Raw genomic sequence first — 16,810 nt, forward strand, 5'->3', positions numbered from 1 at the left:
CAAAAAATACCTCAAAGTAAAAACCCTTTAGATCTACAAAATTAAAGCTTGTTCCAGGTAGTTTGTGCTGAGGGCTAGTTCATATACCAAGAGTACAGACTCCTTTGAATAGCAGAGTCTAGGTAGTGTCACCAACATGAAAACTCTTGCTCAGTCTCAAAAAAGCCAGCAGACTGGGGAATGCAATGCTATGTCCACATCTTCCCACTTTCCAGATCCTACCTCTGTGCTGTACAGTGTATGGTAAGAGCTTCACATGAAGCAGAGCATCAAATCACATTTTCAGGACCTTACCTACAGTGCAGCATTGGATGGCCTGTTGCATAGGCACATGCTGTGCCAGACAAACTGCAATATTGACATATTACCATCAATACTGACATATTAAGATAGACAAGCTGAGATGGAAAAGTGAAAAGATGAGCAGTCTATGTCATTTTTCATTCTCAGAGGAGTTGTGGAGCCTAGTTCCAAACTACCAAACTTTTTCCTCTGCATTCTGCCAAGATGACCCCCTACTTCCCACACAGCTACCAGATTTGGTCTATTCACAGCTTCTCCCCTTCACTCTAGCTCAGAGATAGCAGAAGAAGCTAGCAGTAAATGAAGAGCAGGCATCCCTGTGGTCTGGGCAGCAGGGAGAAGTTTCTGAGCATACAGGGATGGAGACAGCTTTCAGGTACACATGGCCTCCTTTCCTTGTGCTGTGTCTGACACACTCACAATAACTTTTGTTACTGTCAGACTGCCCAAGTCACTACCAGCACCACCCACTGAGAGGGCTGAAGAAGTTTGCATAGTTACAGGACTTCTTTGGTTGGATAATTTTCTCACTAATCAAACAAAGCACTAGTTATCAGTGTGAGACTTCATTCACCATAAAAGCTGCACAGTCCAGAAAATCCAGGAGTGCAATACAAGCTGTTTTACAGCGGTATAAACAAACCCTAACAGGCGACACCTTCCCATCAGCTTTTCCTCACTCAGCAGGTGAGGAGGGAGGCACCGCCACCAGCACATCTGCATCATGCAGCTGGGACATTCTGCTGCCACTCCACTGCCAAGAGAGCAACGTCCTCCCTCTCAGCTGGCAGCTGCTGGGTAAACTACCTTTATGGACCTCTGCTGTCAACCTCAGTACTCTATCTTACCCTCTGCTTTTTCAGTTGGTTCAGCAATAAAATACTTAATGATGCTGGTGGCTGAATCATCATCAGACTCTGAGACAAATAGCTTGATTCTCCCTCTGCAAAACTATTGCTCCAGGCTCTTTGCAGTCTCAAGCAGGCATTAACACCGGCATGTGTCCCCTGCACACTGTGCCCTGCTTCCATTAGGATGTTTTGCATCAAGATAAATTGGTCTCACCGCCTACTGTGCTGTGAGTACTTATTCTTAAGAGGGAGTCTCAGATTCCAGCAGAGCCTCCCTCTCGAAGGTATGGCACTGCAGGAAGGAAAGCAGCCTTGGTGCTGCGCTTAGCATGAGTGGGAAGAGATGGCTGCTCTTGCCATTTCATCAACAGAGCCACTTCCCCGAGCAGCACTGATTTCAGAGATATTTAAGTAGAATCAAAGTGAAATAAAGAGCATTATTGTATTTATATATATATATGTATTCCTCCCTCTTCCAGCGTCAGCACTTAGCATGCCTGATGAGAGATACAGCAAGGAAACAATTTCAGGTTGAGTGCATCGCATACTGACTCACTGCCATGAAGCCCTACACTTCGACAGAATTCCTGGTGAATGATGATGAAATATTCATCAGTTCATATTTGTAAAAGGCCCAGCAACATACTGAGTAAATGACCTCCAACGAAGTGCCTCGCATTAAAATGGAACAACAACCAGCTGAAATGAGGGAACTACAAACTACGCATGTGTTTTGTCAGCACAAACAAGCAGCAAACACAAACAGAAAAAAATCTAGTTGGACTCGTCATCCTGACAGTGAGAAACAAATGAGAAGCCATCCTGTTCACTTCAGTGGGACCCACTGGAGGAGCTGTGTGTGGCAGGAGTGAGTGGGGCAACCTGGGTGAAATATTACATCCTGTCCTCTGTGACAAGCAGAAGGTGAACCAGGCAAGGCATGAGGGTGAGCTCCTTTGTTCTCCCCACGTGCTGGCCCTGGTTGTTCATCACCTCTATCCCTTGCACCTACGCTGCAAAGCACCACTAGTCCTTAACTGTGGGTCTTGGTCCCTGAAATGCAAAACACAAGCCTGCACGCTTCAGAGCAAATGGGGAGCTCGGCCCTCCCAATAGGCACCTGGTGCTAGGCAGGAGCATCCCCACAGTTTGCATTTCTTACCTTGCCTGCAGGTTTTGATTTGAGCCCCTATAGAACGTGAGCGAGATTTGCAAGGGGGGCAGGCTGTGGGAATGTGAGTGTCACCAAGCACTGCTCTTTGTCTGGGGTGGTGCTAGTCAGTGCTGATTTAAGGAGCAAAAGGGTGGATTTTCTGTCCTGCTTTCAGGTCTCATCATTATTCAGGATGCGTGATTTCCAGGGAGGTTGCCAGAGCTGCACTGCACCGCTTGTGATGGTTAATCCTTGTACGGGAAAGCTCCACAATGGAAACTGTGAGGAGAATGCAAAATAAATTAGGAAAACCTAGCAAGCCATCATCAGCCTCCGCAAAACGCAGAGGCACCCAGGCCTGGCCTCCCCCGGACCTTTTCTGAGGCAGTTTCTTGAAACTGAGCTTAAAAACCCATCTGTCGTTGCCCCAGGGCCTCACAGAGAGGTGAGCTCCCACCGCCAGCGCCAGGTGGGCGATGCAGCCCTTTTTTTAATCATTTATTTATTAATTAAACGCCCTATGATAAGGCAGATCTACATGCAGGTCCACACACAGCTCTGCAGGCTCGGAGGGCCCTCGGTGGCCGGGAACTTGAACAAACAGCACCATCAGGTGGCTCTCCGGGAAATAGATGTGCGGAACCACACAGGACATCTCCAGCCGCACCTGGCCATCCCTCTGCTCTCCTCTTCCAACCCTCCCAGCAAGGAGGACCCACAGCCCCTCCCGGGAAAATCCGAGTCCAAAATTGTTAGAGAAAGCTTCAGTGGCAGCAAGTCATATCCAGGAAAAGTCTTCAAAGGAAAAACTTCCAGTGTGCTTCCTTCCCCTCTGTCATGCCATTATTTTACATCCTGTCCTTTCCACTGCTGACAGTTGTAAGGATCTTAGCTTTAACCTACACAGTTTAAGTGACTCCTTAACAGGTTACCAGGCATCCAGAGTGCCAGATGAGTGAAGTGCTGGATCTGAGTGAAGTACAAGCCTTGATTCCCTCCTTCAACCTGTTCAAATTTGGGGGCACTGGCAAATTGATGTTTTCCCCTTGAAAACTAATTTCAGAGTACAAACCCCCTCTGAGGCACTGCTGGCATCCACTTCACCCTGCCTGCATAAGGAAGGGGGAGGATGCCTCATTCAGCTTCAGGCAGGTGCCCTTTCTCCAAAGACTGCCTTTGAAATAACTTGGCTCCTTCAGCATTTTTGCTGTCTTCTCTTGCCACTCACATATTTGCTCAGCGCAAACCGGGAGCAGAAGCATTTCCCACTAACTAGTCAAAGCTGCTTCAATCCCCTGAGAGTCACAGAACACATAAATTCCCAACATACATGATAATAGATGAGATTTCAGCTTCTAGACTCCAGGCATTTCACAACCTCTGCCCTCAGGCTCCTGCTTATCACCTTTACCTGTCCCTGTAAAGAGAGGAGAGCACTGGATAAGACAATCTGAAGGAAAGCAAAGTGCTGTTGTACTCACAGTGCTGCAGTGACTACAGCCATACCCACACTATTTCCATGATTACCAGGGAAGGGACCTATGCCATAACCTAAGTTGGTTTTCTCATACCTGGATTTTAAAAGATTTTTCTTTATGGTATTCTGCACTTGAGTGAATAATTAGGCATTTCTAATTGTCTCCTAGTGGAACTAAGGTAATTTAATAGAAATGTATATAAATAATATGTTCAGTTGTTTGTTTTCTTATTTCTATATACGTATATATAGAAATAAGTAAATATATGTATACATATACATTTATTAAGATATATTTAATAGGATATAGAAATAAATAGCAAATAAACACATACACAGTCACATTTACAAACTTAAAGGGAAACTATTCAAAAGCGTAGTTACCCAGTTCCTCTAGGAAACACCTCATTTCACAGTTTCAGCTTTGAGTGCCCATGGTTAGACCTTATAGCAACAATCCTGAAAATCAGGACTTTCTTTCACTGTGTTTATGCTTATGCACACAGAAGGATTGATTTGCATACCTAATTTCAGGTCTCTAATTTTCAAAAATCTGTGGCCTGAACCGACAATCCCATGTTTCCAGTTTTACTGCCCCAAGAGGCACTTCTCTACAAAGTGCACCATCCAGTCACCTTGAAGGGATGTCAAAGCATTGCAAGTTGTTGACAGCCCATCTCAAAAATCTGTGCCTTCTGTAATAAAGAGACCTCCCAATTCCCAGATATGCTCAATGCAATAAAATTTCTGAACATCCCACATGAAGACAATAACAGAGCACCTAACACAACAGACAAAAGAAGAAGAGGAAATAAGGTTATATTTCCCATCATGACATCTGCATTAAGCTCAATAGCTGCTTATTTCTACTATGATTGTGCCAAAGTCATTTTGAATTTCATTTTCTTTATGCACCTTGCTCTGAAGCTGAGATATTTTGGGAAAAACAATGCACAAGACAGCACTTAAATGCAACAACAGCATCTCACCAGTTGCTACTAATGATGTCAGAGGAGGTCAGGTGGGCACAGAAGTATGAATTGTCCCTATATTTGTACACTTTTTGAATGGCTAAAGAGCACCCAGGAGAACTAAGGTCTTCCTAGGACAGTGGGAACATAGGACACTAAGACGAAGAAATGTCTTCTTTCCTGCCACCTTAATTCTCTTTGCTTTCAAGCTCTTCCTCAACCCTTGCCTTTTATCTTCCTGTAAAAGGAGAACACAGTGCTAAGGGAAATCAGCTTGCAGAAGCACTGGATCATGGGAAAGTCTGCACAAGCCACCTCCAGGCACTTCTATAAGTACTTCTTTTCTGCTCTGGGTTGTCAGTTGTGCTGCTCTATTCTAAGTGCAGAGCCATGGAGCAAGATGCTTGGGGTGGATTTGTTGGCAGATCAGAAGGGAATCATAATATTCCTGCCAAATTCATTTTCTCATGTGACCTGAGCTTGACTTAGAACATGGATTTCCTATAGAGACAAGTTTGAGCAGTGCCAGGAATTTGAAGGCCAGGTGGTCTGCAGAGCTTCTCCCCAGGCTCTGAGATCCTATTTCCTCACATCATTCTTTCCAGACAGCATGGAGAGCGGGCTGTGGTGCTCACAGCAAACTGAGTCCTCAAAACCAATGCAATTGCTCCTTCCCACCACCACCACAATCCTCTGGAAGAGCCTGTTTCCTAGCAGAAACGTGCTCATCTTTCCTCCCACTTCTGTCACAATTTCAGACAGGCTTTGACCAAGAATGCTAGTGAAACTTTTCTCTGGCAGAGGAAACTCTTAAAAAAAAAAAAAAATCCCACTTTTTCATCTCTGCAACATCCAAATTGGGCTTAGCTAGTCCAAACTGCTGTGTCCTTGCTAACTCAGAAAGCCTGTATTTGCCTATTTGGGAGGGAAAGCTATCATGCAAAGGCAGATAGACAAGCTGTTCTGAAGAAAGCTATCCATAGCCACTCTGGTATGTTAGGACAAGAAGGTCCATACATTAATTTTAGATCTCTGGCAATCTGCATAGTAGAAATACGTTATGGCTCTGATCCATACTGACTTCTATTAAGAACACAAAAGCTAGAATGAGCTGGAAGCTCTCCCAGATGATGCTCTCTGAATATCCATTGAGAAAAAGCAGCCTACTCTAATATATTATTTGCCCAATCCCCACAAAAGTCTTATTAAAGGAAGTAAGTTAGGCTTCCTGAAGAGGAACAATAGTTCTATCAGCATTGTAATGGACCAAATATCACAGAGTTACAGAATGGTTAAGGTTGGAAGGCAGCACTGAGGGTCATTTAGTCCAACCTCCCCTGCTCAAGCAGGGTTCCCTATAGGACATTGCTCTGGATTGGGTCCAGACAGCTCTTTAATATCTCCAGCAAAAGAGACTCCTCACTCTCTCTGGGCAATCTATTCCAGTGCTTTGTCGCTTGAGTGGGAAAGAAGTTCTTTGTCATGTTCAGATGGAAATTCCTATGCATCTGTTTCTGCCCATTGCATCTTGTCCTATTGCTTGGCACCACTGAGAGAAGCTGCTTTTCTCACTGCTTTGTCTCAGAAGGAACCAGGTGTAATGCACAGATTACAGCTGTCTGATTCTGAACTTCTTAATCTTCTATACTGCTAAGGAAGGATCCCTACTGTCCCACCCTTGACACAGAGCAGAGAGTAGCAGAATCAGCCTGAAATGGCTCCTGCCGTTCTCTCTATAAATGTTAGAGAAATGGCAATGGCCCATCCCACATATAATCCCATATCTATAATTGTTGCCTTGTTGGCAAATTCCTGTCACAGATTGCACCCAGTTCTATCCCACCCTCACATCAGATGCAATCCACACCAACCTGTGCCTGTTGGAGCGCCTGGCTGAGGTAGTGGGATGGAGAACAGCTCACTGCACTGGCACTCTTGGAAGACAGAGCAAACAATTCAGATTTTGGCAAGTCTGAATCCTCTACCTCGGCTGAAGCAGTCCCCGTATCAGCTCTGTCCCCTGAGGGCCTGAGGAAGTGATGGATGTAGCACATCCTTCTCCCCCACAGAGGAAGGAGAAGCCTTTACCAGGCTCTCCTCCCTTCTGTCCACCTTAGATTCAGTTGCATCAGCCAAGCACAATAATGCTCTACATGGAGAGAGTGATGTCTTCCACCGAAGCAGCACTTGAAACAGCACAAGCCACTGAGAAAGCAACCTCCCTGCATTCTTGTTGTTGACATCATGCTGATGACTAGGAGACACTCAAAAACCCTCTGCTTCTACATTTGAAGAACAGCAGGATAAACTCAGGAATAACTTCACCAACAGCAACTGCAAACTCCCCTAGCACACTCCTGGAAAAACATAGCTGGAAGAACGTCAGTGATGGCTATGAAATTCATTTGCATCAGACTCACAACTTTCTGGTAGTAGGCTGACCAGTCTGAAATTCACTCCTAAAATCCAGTTTAAACTTAGTCTAGTTCTGCTGTAGTTCCTCTGCCTCCTTGTTTCCATGCATTCAAACAAGTCTAACCTTACCACCCATAAGTCAGAAAGGAGAGGAGAAACATAGGTTAGGGATCACTCCAGTACCAAAATAGAACAAATGGCATAGTAAGTCAGTGAAATCCAAAATCCTATCCTAATTTAAGCCTAGTTTTCTTGCCTGGAAGGGCCAAGCTGCTAATTCATAATATGTGTAGCTGGTAAGAGACTTACACTTTCAATTGGTCTCCCTTTTTAAAGTGTTCTCATTCAACAGGTATGTCTTTACATACCTCCCAGCACATGACTGTGAGACCATTTTTAAAGATTTCATGTCAGGCCTCTGTGGAAATCAGTTAAATCATTTTACAGGAGAAAGACTATGATCCAGAAGCATAAGGGCAGCTATTTTGGACATTTATCCCTGCTTGCAGATGATTGTTCAGTCCAAAACCCCAAAGAGCTGCAAAGTTCCCCAGCACAATATTTGTGTGCAATATTGACAACAAAATTTCACACCGTTGCACTGTGTGCATTTGGCTGTAGAGATGTGATGTCTATAGATATCACTTGCTGCTCTGTTAAGTTCACCTGTAAACAGAATTTGTCTGCGGAGCCAGAAACTCTGTTCCTTACATCAACATTAACTAGTCCTTGGCTGAGTCTGCTCTGTCACAAGGTCCCAGGGCGTATTATCAAAGGAGTGCCTGGACACTGCTGAACATTTCCTAGGCAGCAAACTGAGCTCATTCTACAGAGAAATTCACTTCCCCACAAGCACAGAGGAAGCAGAATTAGCCAGGATGGAGAAACATTTCCACCAGATATGGAGAAATATTTTCACCAGTTACAACACCTTCACATGCCTCAATTCAACCGCCCTGTTGTGCTGTTCCTTACTGCCTAACATGCACTGATCTGCATTGATCCACAGTTACACATCAGCACCACACTGTAGGTAAACAAATTAATTTCATCCAGGAGGGCAACTGGGTTTTAACAGAGGCCATTGATCCACTGTGATCCTGACTCAACAGCAATTTGAACATATTGCCTGGGCAAAGACCTGCTCACAAGCACAGTCATGAAGTAACACGGGAGAGATTGGCTTCTGACACAGTGAGACCAACCAAGTTCATGCTAAACAAAAGGCTAGGTCCACAGCTAATTAAAGTTGTCTCACCAAAGCCATGCACTGAGAGGCAGTCCACCAAAGGGAGAGCATAGCAGCCTGAAACATCCTTTCTCACTCCTTTGAAGCTTGAGGTTTCAAAGCTTCTCCCATTCTGAGCTTCATGTGAACAGGAAGCCACCTCCGTGGCAGGTTGAAGTCTCTCAGCCCAGGAGAAGTCCCCATATAAGTCCCTATTTTGAACTCCAGACTCACAAGAAGTAAAAGAGTTCCTAAACCTACACAGGCTACTCTGGAAATGGAGCTTTCTTCTAACTGCAGTACTCGGTCCTGGTGCTGAAAAAATTCCTCTGCTGGTAATGCTCATTCCCACAACATTCTACCAGTACTTTCATAAGAAGCTTGTGAAGTGAAATAGTATTTTCTGAGGAGAACAGTATTCACTAGAAAATTCCCACCCACCTCAAAACCTAACTGCCGCAGTAATAACTCCATGCAGCTACCGAGACTAGTTGGTGGAACCGAGGAGGGGACACGCAGAAGCAGATGAATGCTTTTTTTTAATTGCACCAAAGTTTGTTTTGTTTCTTCTATCCCTACTATGATTTTAGAGACCACGTGACTCCAAGACCACAATTTCTTTTCAACCTTAGGTGAGGTACATTTGTACCATGAACATGCAATGCAAATCACAAATAAATGTACGTGCATATCATTGTCTCTGCTCTGAGTGGTGCTAAGTCTGCTTTCCTTCTTCCCATTTTTCTTATTCAATGGTGCACACTGTGAATGACTTGACAAATATGGCAACGCTTGTCCAAGAATAACATCCTGAACTCCCAGTCACTCACTCTGTATATGGACATATGTCACCTTAGCTGCATCACAAGTATGGCTTCCCTCTTCGGAGAGCACCAGAACAAACTTGTCCTATACTTTCCTCTTCCATGCAGAGGGATAGTATATAAAAGTCACCTTCCTGCTCTAAAATCATAGAATGGTTTGGGGGAACTTTAAAGGTTTTCTAGTCCAACCCCTCTGCAATAAGCAGGTACATCTTCAGCTGGATCAGGTTGCCCAGAGCCCAGTTTAACCTGGCCTTGAATGTTTCCAGGCTCTCTGGGCAACCTGTTCCAGTGTTTCTCCAAACTCATTATAAAAAATTTATTCCTTATATCTAATCTAAACCTATCTTCTTTTAGTTTCAAAGTAATACCCCTTGTCTTATTGCTACAGACTTTATTAAAAAGAACCCCCCTTTAAGTACTGAAAAGGTGCAGTAAGGTGTCCCTAGAGCCTTCTCTTCTCCAGGCTGAACAACCCTAACTCTCTTTCAGCCTTTCCTCATAGGAGAGGTGTCCCATCTCTCTGATAATTTCTGTGGCACTCCTCTGAACCTGAGGAACATGGTTGCTTCATGACAGCAGCTCAATTTCACCCTTTTTCCATGACAGTCCACCAGTTTACTAGTTTGTAATAAGAGGAAAAGGCTTCACTTTGTTACATCTATTACAGCTGCAGGGCTTAAGGTGTGTATGTTGGTGCAAAGGCATATCTCTCACTTGGTAGCAGATGACTCAGTAAACTTAATCCTGTCTCATAGACTGTAGAATCCAGAGTTCTGAAAAGTTGTAACAACACACAACTTAGTTTTCTGAATATTAAGTAAAAATTTTAAAGAGGAGAAAATTCTTCCCTTTTATCCCTACCACTGACTACTCCCTTTTCCCAAAAGCTTTATTTTTAAAAAGACCAGTTAAAATTAACATGGTAGCTAGCATAGTAGTCTGCTGCAATTTAAAGTGTCAAAGTGAAATTAAAACCTAACCTGTATAAAACCATGTAGACCCATGCTATATAATACAAACAGCACCAGTGTTCCACGAGGAGCACTTACTCCTGCACAGCAGTCCAACCCCAGGCAGCCACTAAGGGCTTGTGCAGAGAGCATGCCAGGGCTCAACAAAGCCCAGCTTTACAGTGCTTAGGAAAAGCACTACACAGCAGCCCCACCTGCAAGTCCTGCTTGCATCAAATTTGGCCACTTTGCAGTGATCTCAACCCAAAATCTTGGTTTGGTCCTGGAGTACTTGGAGGGACAAGAAGTTATTGGAAGAGCTGGGTGCCCACCCCAGGTGCAGGGTTAGCAGCCAACAGAGCAGGTGGATCCTAGAAACTTTCCCAGCCCATGGAAAGAAGCAGCTTTGGGGGTCTGAGGCTCTGCTGGTCCCTTCTCCTGCAGGGCTTACACAGTGCATGAGCCCCATCAGGCATGCTGCTGAGAGCATAGCACCTCAAACACCCCCAACACTGCGGAGAGCTCAGAAAACAAAACTCACCTTCTCACAGGTGCAGCTGGAAAGGGGGTGGGGGGATGGCACATTAGGTTGCATTGCATTTCTAGGCCTTGTTCTTTTTTAACTATAAAATATTAAATAGAGTATTGCAAGCACAGTAGGAAAAGTTGACTTTTATGGAGAGAAAAGGTATCAGCTCTGAAAAGTGGTGAAAAGAGAAATTTTTGCTCGCTTTGACTAGCAGGAGATCCATGCTGAGAAATATGAAGCAGAAAGCTTTTGTTCAGAGCGAATTGCAAGAAAAAGGAAGATAAATCAGTGAAGCTTTTAAAGTGAAGTTTTCCCTCTGTCAACATTTCCTTGTATGATACAGGCATACAAAGATGCCAAAGGTAAGAAAAAAAACATTTTGGTTTAAAAAAAAGAACTTAAATTTAGTAGATAAGACTCATCTTATACTGGACTTGCTCCAATAGTGGAAAAAACAAATCTGTAAATAAAACGAACACTTAAGAGGAAACCACACTACTGAGGTGAAGCTTTATCCAGGTCTATGTTTTAAAAAGTTTTGTAAACACAACTCCTTGGGAAGGAGCATAGGAAAAACAACATAACCGTAACTATTTTGACAAAAGTCAAAGTGTAGTGCAGCTGTCCGAATGCAAGCAAGAGGTTCCTCTGGACCACCAAGCCTCATGACTAGCTAAGCCTCTGCAGGGAACCCAGAGATTAATTAAACCAATTCAAGGGCAAGGATGCTATGTGAGCACAAAACAGCTATTTGGGGGGGAGGGGGGTGATTTGCTTATATAAGCAGTTATATCAGCAATCTTGTATCAGACAAGCCAAGAAGTCACAGACATTATTGTAAGATTTATCTGCTTACCACTCTGTCTTGTATCTTTTTAGTCTTCTCAATTACATTACAGATAGAATAATCTGTTTGATAAGGAATGAGAGGGTTTTTTTCACTCTTTAATACCACAGAAACATACAAACAAGGTGAAGAGTGCTCTAGATACATGAAGCCACTACCCCCCTAGTTAAATAACTTTCTTTACAGACATTTTTAAGCTATTTATCTCCATCGTCAAAGCCTTCAATCAGGCAGATAAAGAAACATGCTTGTTGGCCAGCTAAGCAACATGCCAAAACAGAATTCCCACTGCCAGCACTGATACCACTTCATTTATATGTAGTTTTTCATCCCACATGCTTCGGCTGTTTGAAGGGAAAGTAGTTCTCAGAACAGATGGAGTTGGTAATATAGCTCCTTCTAGGAGATACGAGGATTACACAGGGAATGAAATGGCGAAATAGTGTCTGCAGTACATATTGTAAAACTTCAACCACTCCAAGTAAAATTCCCTTCCCACTGAGAACAACATGATAGGACAAAGTGGAAGTGACAGTGTGGCTTTCCAAAACATTAGATGTATCATGGCTGTTTCCCCTTAGAACACTGGCTACCCAAAACCTACTTGAGACACATGTTCCAACCTTGCACTCACAAAAAAATGTTGTGACTTGTCATTTTGAGTCGGTGTCAGAAGAACTGCCAAAAAAAAAAAAAAAAAAAAAAAAAAAAAAAAAAAAAAAAAAAAAAAAAAAAAAAAAAAAAAAAGGATGAAGTAACTGTCTTAAAAGAGCAAGAGAGAGTCTGTGCACCAGACGGGGAAACAGTGCCTGTGTATATCAGAGCTCCTAAGCTCAGCTACAAAATCTTATTTGGTTTCCACTAGATCTATGCCAGGCATCTTGCTTTCAGTGATGCAGGAAGACTTGTATCCCACAAGTCCAGTGTTGTTCCATGTTCCCAGGCTGTCTGCCTATGCTTAGACTTATATCTTTGCAAGGCAAGGCACAGAATCGTGCATATTTGCAGAGAAGCTACCTTCTGCAAAGACGACAGACTGCTTTGAGTCAGACTTGGAAAGCCACAACCACTGGCAACACTATTCCAACAGGATGGAGTAGGCAGCAGGAAGGAGGGTAAAGAGAAAGCCCATTGTCCAGGTAAACCATTCTAGTCCAGACCAAAGCTCCATTTACCGCACTAACCTGTGCCCAGCAGTGTGGACAAGAAGGCATACAGAGGAGACAAAAAGCAAGACAAGCATTTATGGTATTTCTCCCAAGTATTTTCACAGCTTCCAATGATTTTCTTCTCAGGACATGTCCTGATCCTGATTTGGTTTCTTTATGGAATGATCCCTAGTAGGTCTCTCTTTGAAGTATTTGCCCTACTGTTTCATTTACTTTGTTCATTGCCATTGAGCATTAAGCTGACATTTTAATTGAAGAACCATGATGATGACATTCGTTAAAAAAAAAAAAGATATGGAGGTTACGTTCTCAAGGTCCTGATCTGAGGTACTTTGCATTTTGTAATAAATTGCTATATCCAATTTTTCACTGTCTTTGTAGACCTTAGTGGGGACTTTTACTTTATGTGATTCTAGTTTAAATGTATTATAATAATCCTAAACATCTTCTCTCCTTACTATTCCCTTTTAAATTGCTCTTGCTTTTGTCAACTATCAGCCGGGTACAACCAAAGTCCAGTCAAATCAGGCAGATCTGTAACTCAAATCTCATTATGTGGCTCGTACATGTTCCATGCCTAAAGACAGTAGCCTGGATTCTTACTCTGGTCCTGGACATATAATTTACCATTACAAGAGTGCCCAAAAATATGAAGTAGGCCTGAGCCTCATTATTTAAAGCAAGGTCTCTTGGATTGCACTGAATTGGATTTTAAATTTAATACATCATGGTTAAATCTTGGTTCCCTCTTTAATCTGTGGGATTACTTTTATTATCCTTGTTCAGGCCAGGGTTTTGCTTGAAGAACAGCTCTACTGTTTAGCAGTATTTCATAATTAACTTGTTAGGAGCTCTCCTGTTTGCTAAAGCACATAGGTTTTCTCTTCTGCAACTTTACACAATCGCAGAGAAAATGATACTTGCAGCCTTCAGAGCAAGAAAGACTGAGACAGCCAAAGTGATCTTTTATCCAACTCTGTCATGCTACAGAGCCAATTTCTCCTTGTGTCCAGCTCAGAGAAGACTGTTGCAGACATTTTCTTCAGGGTTGAATTTAGCTTGTAGCATTTTTCCAGTTGATGTTCTGTCCAGGAAAGTCGTTTTTGGCAACTGCAGTTTGAAATTCTACTCCAACTCTGGATCTTAAACTGAATCAGAGAATTTTACTGCAGATGAAGAAACTCTCCCTCCCTTCCTTACTGATCGTTTCCTGCCATCTGTAACAGCCACTAATTTCTGCATAAAGCACAACTTTAAAGAGCTAGTGCATATCACAAATGCACAGTTTCATTAGTGGGCAGTTAAATAACCAGAAAGACAGAAGGAAAAAAAAAATAAGTCTAGGTTTACAGAGGATATACTTACAAGTACTATTATGTGCATTTACTATACATATGTATATAGTACTATAGGACTTATATGTACTATTATTAAATAGTACAATCCTAAGAAACACTGAAAAAAAAGAATGTAAATGCAGTGCTTAGCATAGTCAAGAAGAAAGGATTCATTCCTGACAGTTTCAAGACTTGCTTATTTGGTGTCAGCTTTGCCAGACATACCTCCCTTCCCTCCAGCAGGCAGATTTGTTACCAGGAAAAACACAGAAACCAAACTGTCCATCTTTCACGTTGACTTGGTGTGAATAAGATGGGGCAATTTGGATTGCAACGTTTTGCAGCCAGAAGGGCTGCAAAAAAAACCTGTCTCAAGTCTTGCCCCAAATGCTTTGACTTCAAGAGGAACTGGCAGCAAGAGAAGAAATAAACAGTTCACCGCATTGTTCCAGCAGGCACTGAGGCAGGGCTATGCCGTGCAGTGAGTAGGTGTGATTAGCTCATTTGTCATTAGTTTAACATGAAGAACAGAAAGCAGAAGTCTAAGCACACGGAAATAGCACCCTCCAATTCTGATTAGCCTCTTGTTTATACCACACTGTGGCAAGCTAAGCCTGCACTGACTCACTTAACCCTTCTGCAGGCACGAACACTATCAGCCCTTTGTCCCTTGGAGAAACGAACACCTCCCTCCAAGAGTGTTAGCAAGAGACAGAGAAGTGATCCTGCAAACTACCATCACCACCACCATGAAGACATCAAATGTTCTTATTTTCATCTTGGTCCTGCTTTACATCAATGCCAGCACAGAATGGCCTACGCACACAGTCTGCAAAGAGGACAACTTGGAAATATATTACAAAAGCTGTGGTGAGATTTTTTTTTTTACCATTTCCATTTTCTTTTTAGCTTCTCAACAAAGTTGTTCTTATGCAGTGAGAGACACTTATAAGCCAGGCAATTAATTGGAGGGTTATATTCCCAAGCCAGCACTGGGTTTCTCATATAGAATATTTTTAATCTCTCAAGTATAGCTGGTTTTGATCCACACACACACAAATCTAACTGTATTTAGATAGAAGATAATAAAGAGGAATAATGTAACTTAGTTCAGAATAATAAACAGCTGTCAAAACCCCAAATCAGCATGAAAGATATGACCAGGATTTTTATCTAGAAGTTAGGTAAAAAAAAAAAAAAAAAGAGGTAGACCCTACATCTTTATCTTTGTTACCCCTGGGACAAAACAGGCTCTTCAATGATCTGCTGTTTTCCTAATATGAGATGAGGCTGTGGTGATGTGCTTTCTGTCCTCCCACTTGGAGTGACAAGGGACCCAGTGTGACAGTGGGAAGGATTCATATTCTCTGCCACTGCCACCGTGCTTAGCAAGACTTCAGCAGCAACCCCTACCAGAGGCATTTCCCAGAGATCATAGGGTTTTGTTTGCTCTTTAAATCTGTAGAGAAGAAAAGAAGCGACACTGAAATTGACTGAAAATGAATTCACTGAATGGTGCCTGCTTTCCACCTCTTGCTTTGCTGGCCTTGTGCCTCTCCTATTGTGCTGATCTGCTTTACAACTGGGACAAAGGGAATTAGATTCACAGACGCCTCATTCATTTTCCGCACGTGATGTGAAAAGCGATTCATGGCAAATGAGCACCCTAGAGTTTGTTTTTCCAATTCATCGTGATACAAAGGGTTTTCCCGGGGGCTCTTTCTTCCCTGTGGCTTTCATGCATTTCTGCACACCCATTAGAATAAAGCCAGTGAGGGACAACAGAAGTAAATAAACATTTGTAATGCCATTCTTTACTGGCCTGCTCCCAGAAGACTAAAGTCAAGCTTCACATACTATAAATGGGTATCATGCATTAAGAAAATATTTAATTAAATATTGAATAAAAGCTTTGGCGTTACCTTTATTTCATTATTGCATTAATGAATTCTGTTCCATCAACAGGTCTCAGTTAGCATGAGATGCTTTGACAATGAGGCACATGCTCAGTTTGAGCCAATTCAAATGATGATGAATTTGGCTGCTGGCATGTGCCAGTTAAGGATTGCCTCTTACTATGCACACCACTGGCCTAGGTAACAATATGCATTTGTTTAGAGTCATTTGTTTCTGTCACTTACTTGGGTTTGCTACGAACAGAAAGATAAGAGGTGCATTCATTCAGGGGGAATTCACAGCTTGAGAAGCACGAGCCAGAGATCATAAAGGTCAGGTCCTGCCTTTGAGAGTGGTTTTCTGTTCTCCTGGTCACAGCTATGGGAGATGAAGAGATTACACAGACATGGAAACAATGCAAGAATTAAATCAGATTCCTTGCTCTCTTACAGCTCTGTCAACATTCAGGTTGTTGCAGCTCAGAACTGCCATCACAGTGTTCTGCCCTGCCTTTTTGCAGAGGCTACCACACCTGCAGAACCAGATGAGGATGCACCATTTGCATCTCTGCTGACCCAGTTCGTAGTCTGGTAGTTTTCATAAAGGAGAAAAATATAAGATGTTTTGGGTTGAGCCCCAAAATCTACAGGTGAGGAGGATAAATCTGAACACACCAGTCTACCTCCCCTTCAGAGAAGACACCGTTCTCACTGAGCTCTCTGGCAAGCTCACGATGGTGCCAGAGGTGCTGATCACGCTTTCGGCAGATGGGAAGCTTTGTCCCTACTTCATTTCACTGTAAACTGTAACTAGATGGGCAGAACATAGCTTAATTTTTCATCTGTGTCCTGCCAATT

General features: G+C 42.9%; 1 protein-coding gene across 1 annotated transcript in view; it reads left to right on the forward strand.

Annotated features, from left to right (window-relative positions):
• Nucleotides 1-14,609: 14,609 nt before the first annotated feature.
• Nucleotides 14,610-16,810, forward strand: part of LY86 (lymphocyte antigen 86) — a 26,377-nt gene continuing 24,176 nt past the window's right edge. Inside the window, exon 1 of the mRNA XM_027897365.1 lies at nucleotides 14,610-14,927. Coding sequence (XP_027753166.1) covers nucleotides 14,807-14,927 — 121 coding nt within the window. The 5' untranslated portion in view covers nucleotides 14,610-14,806. The remainder of the gene's footprint in view (nucleotides 14,928-16,810) is intronic.

Source organism: Empidonax traillii, unplaced genomic scaffold (assembly GCF_003031625.1).
Source record: "Empidonax traillii isolate 1590-97213 ecotype Southwest subspecies unplaced genomic scaffold, ASM303162v1 scaffold537:size946161, whole genome shotgun sequence".
In the NCBI taxonomy this organism is placed as follows: Eukaryota; Metazoa; Chordata; class Aves; order Passeriformes; family Tyrannidae; genus Empidonax; species Empidonax traillii.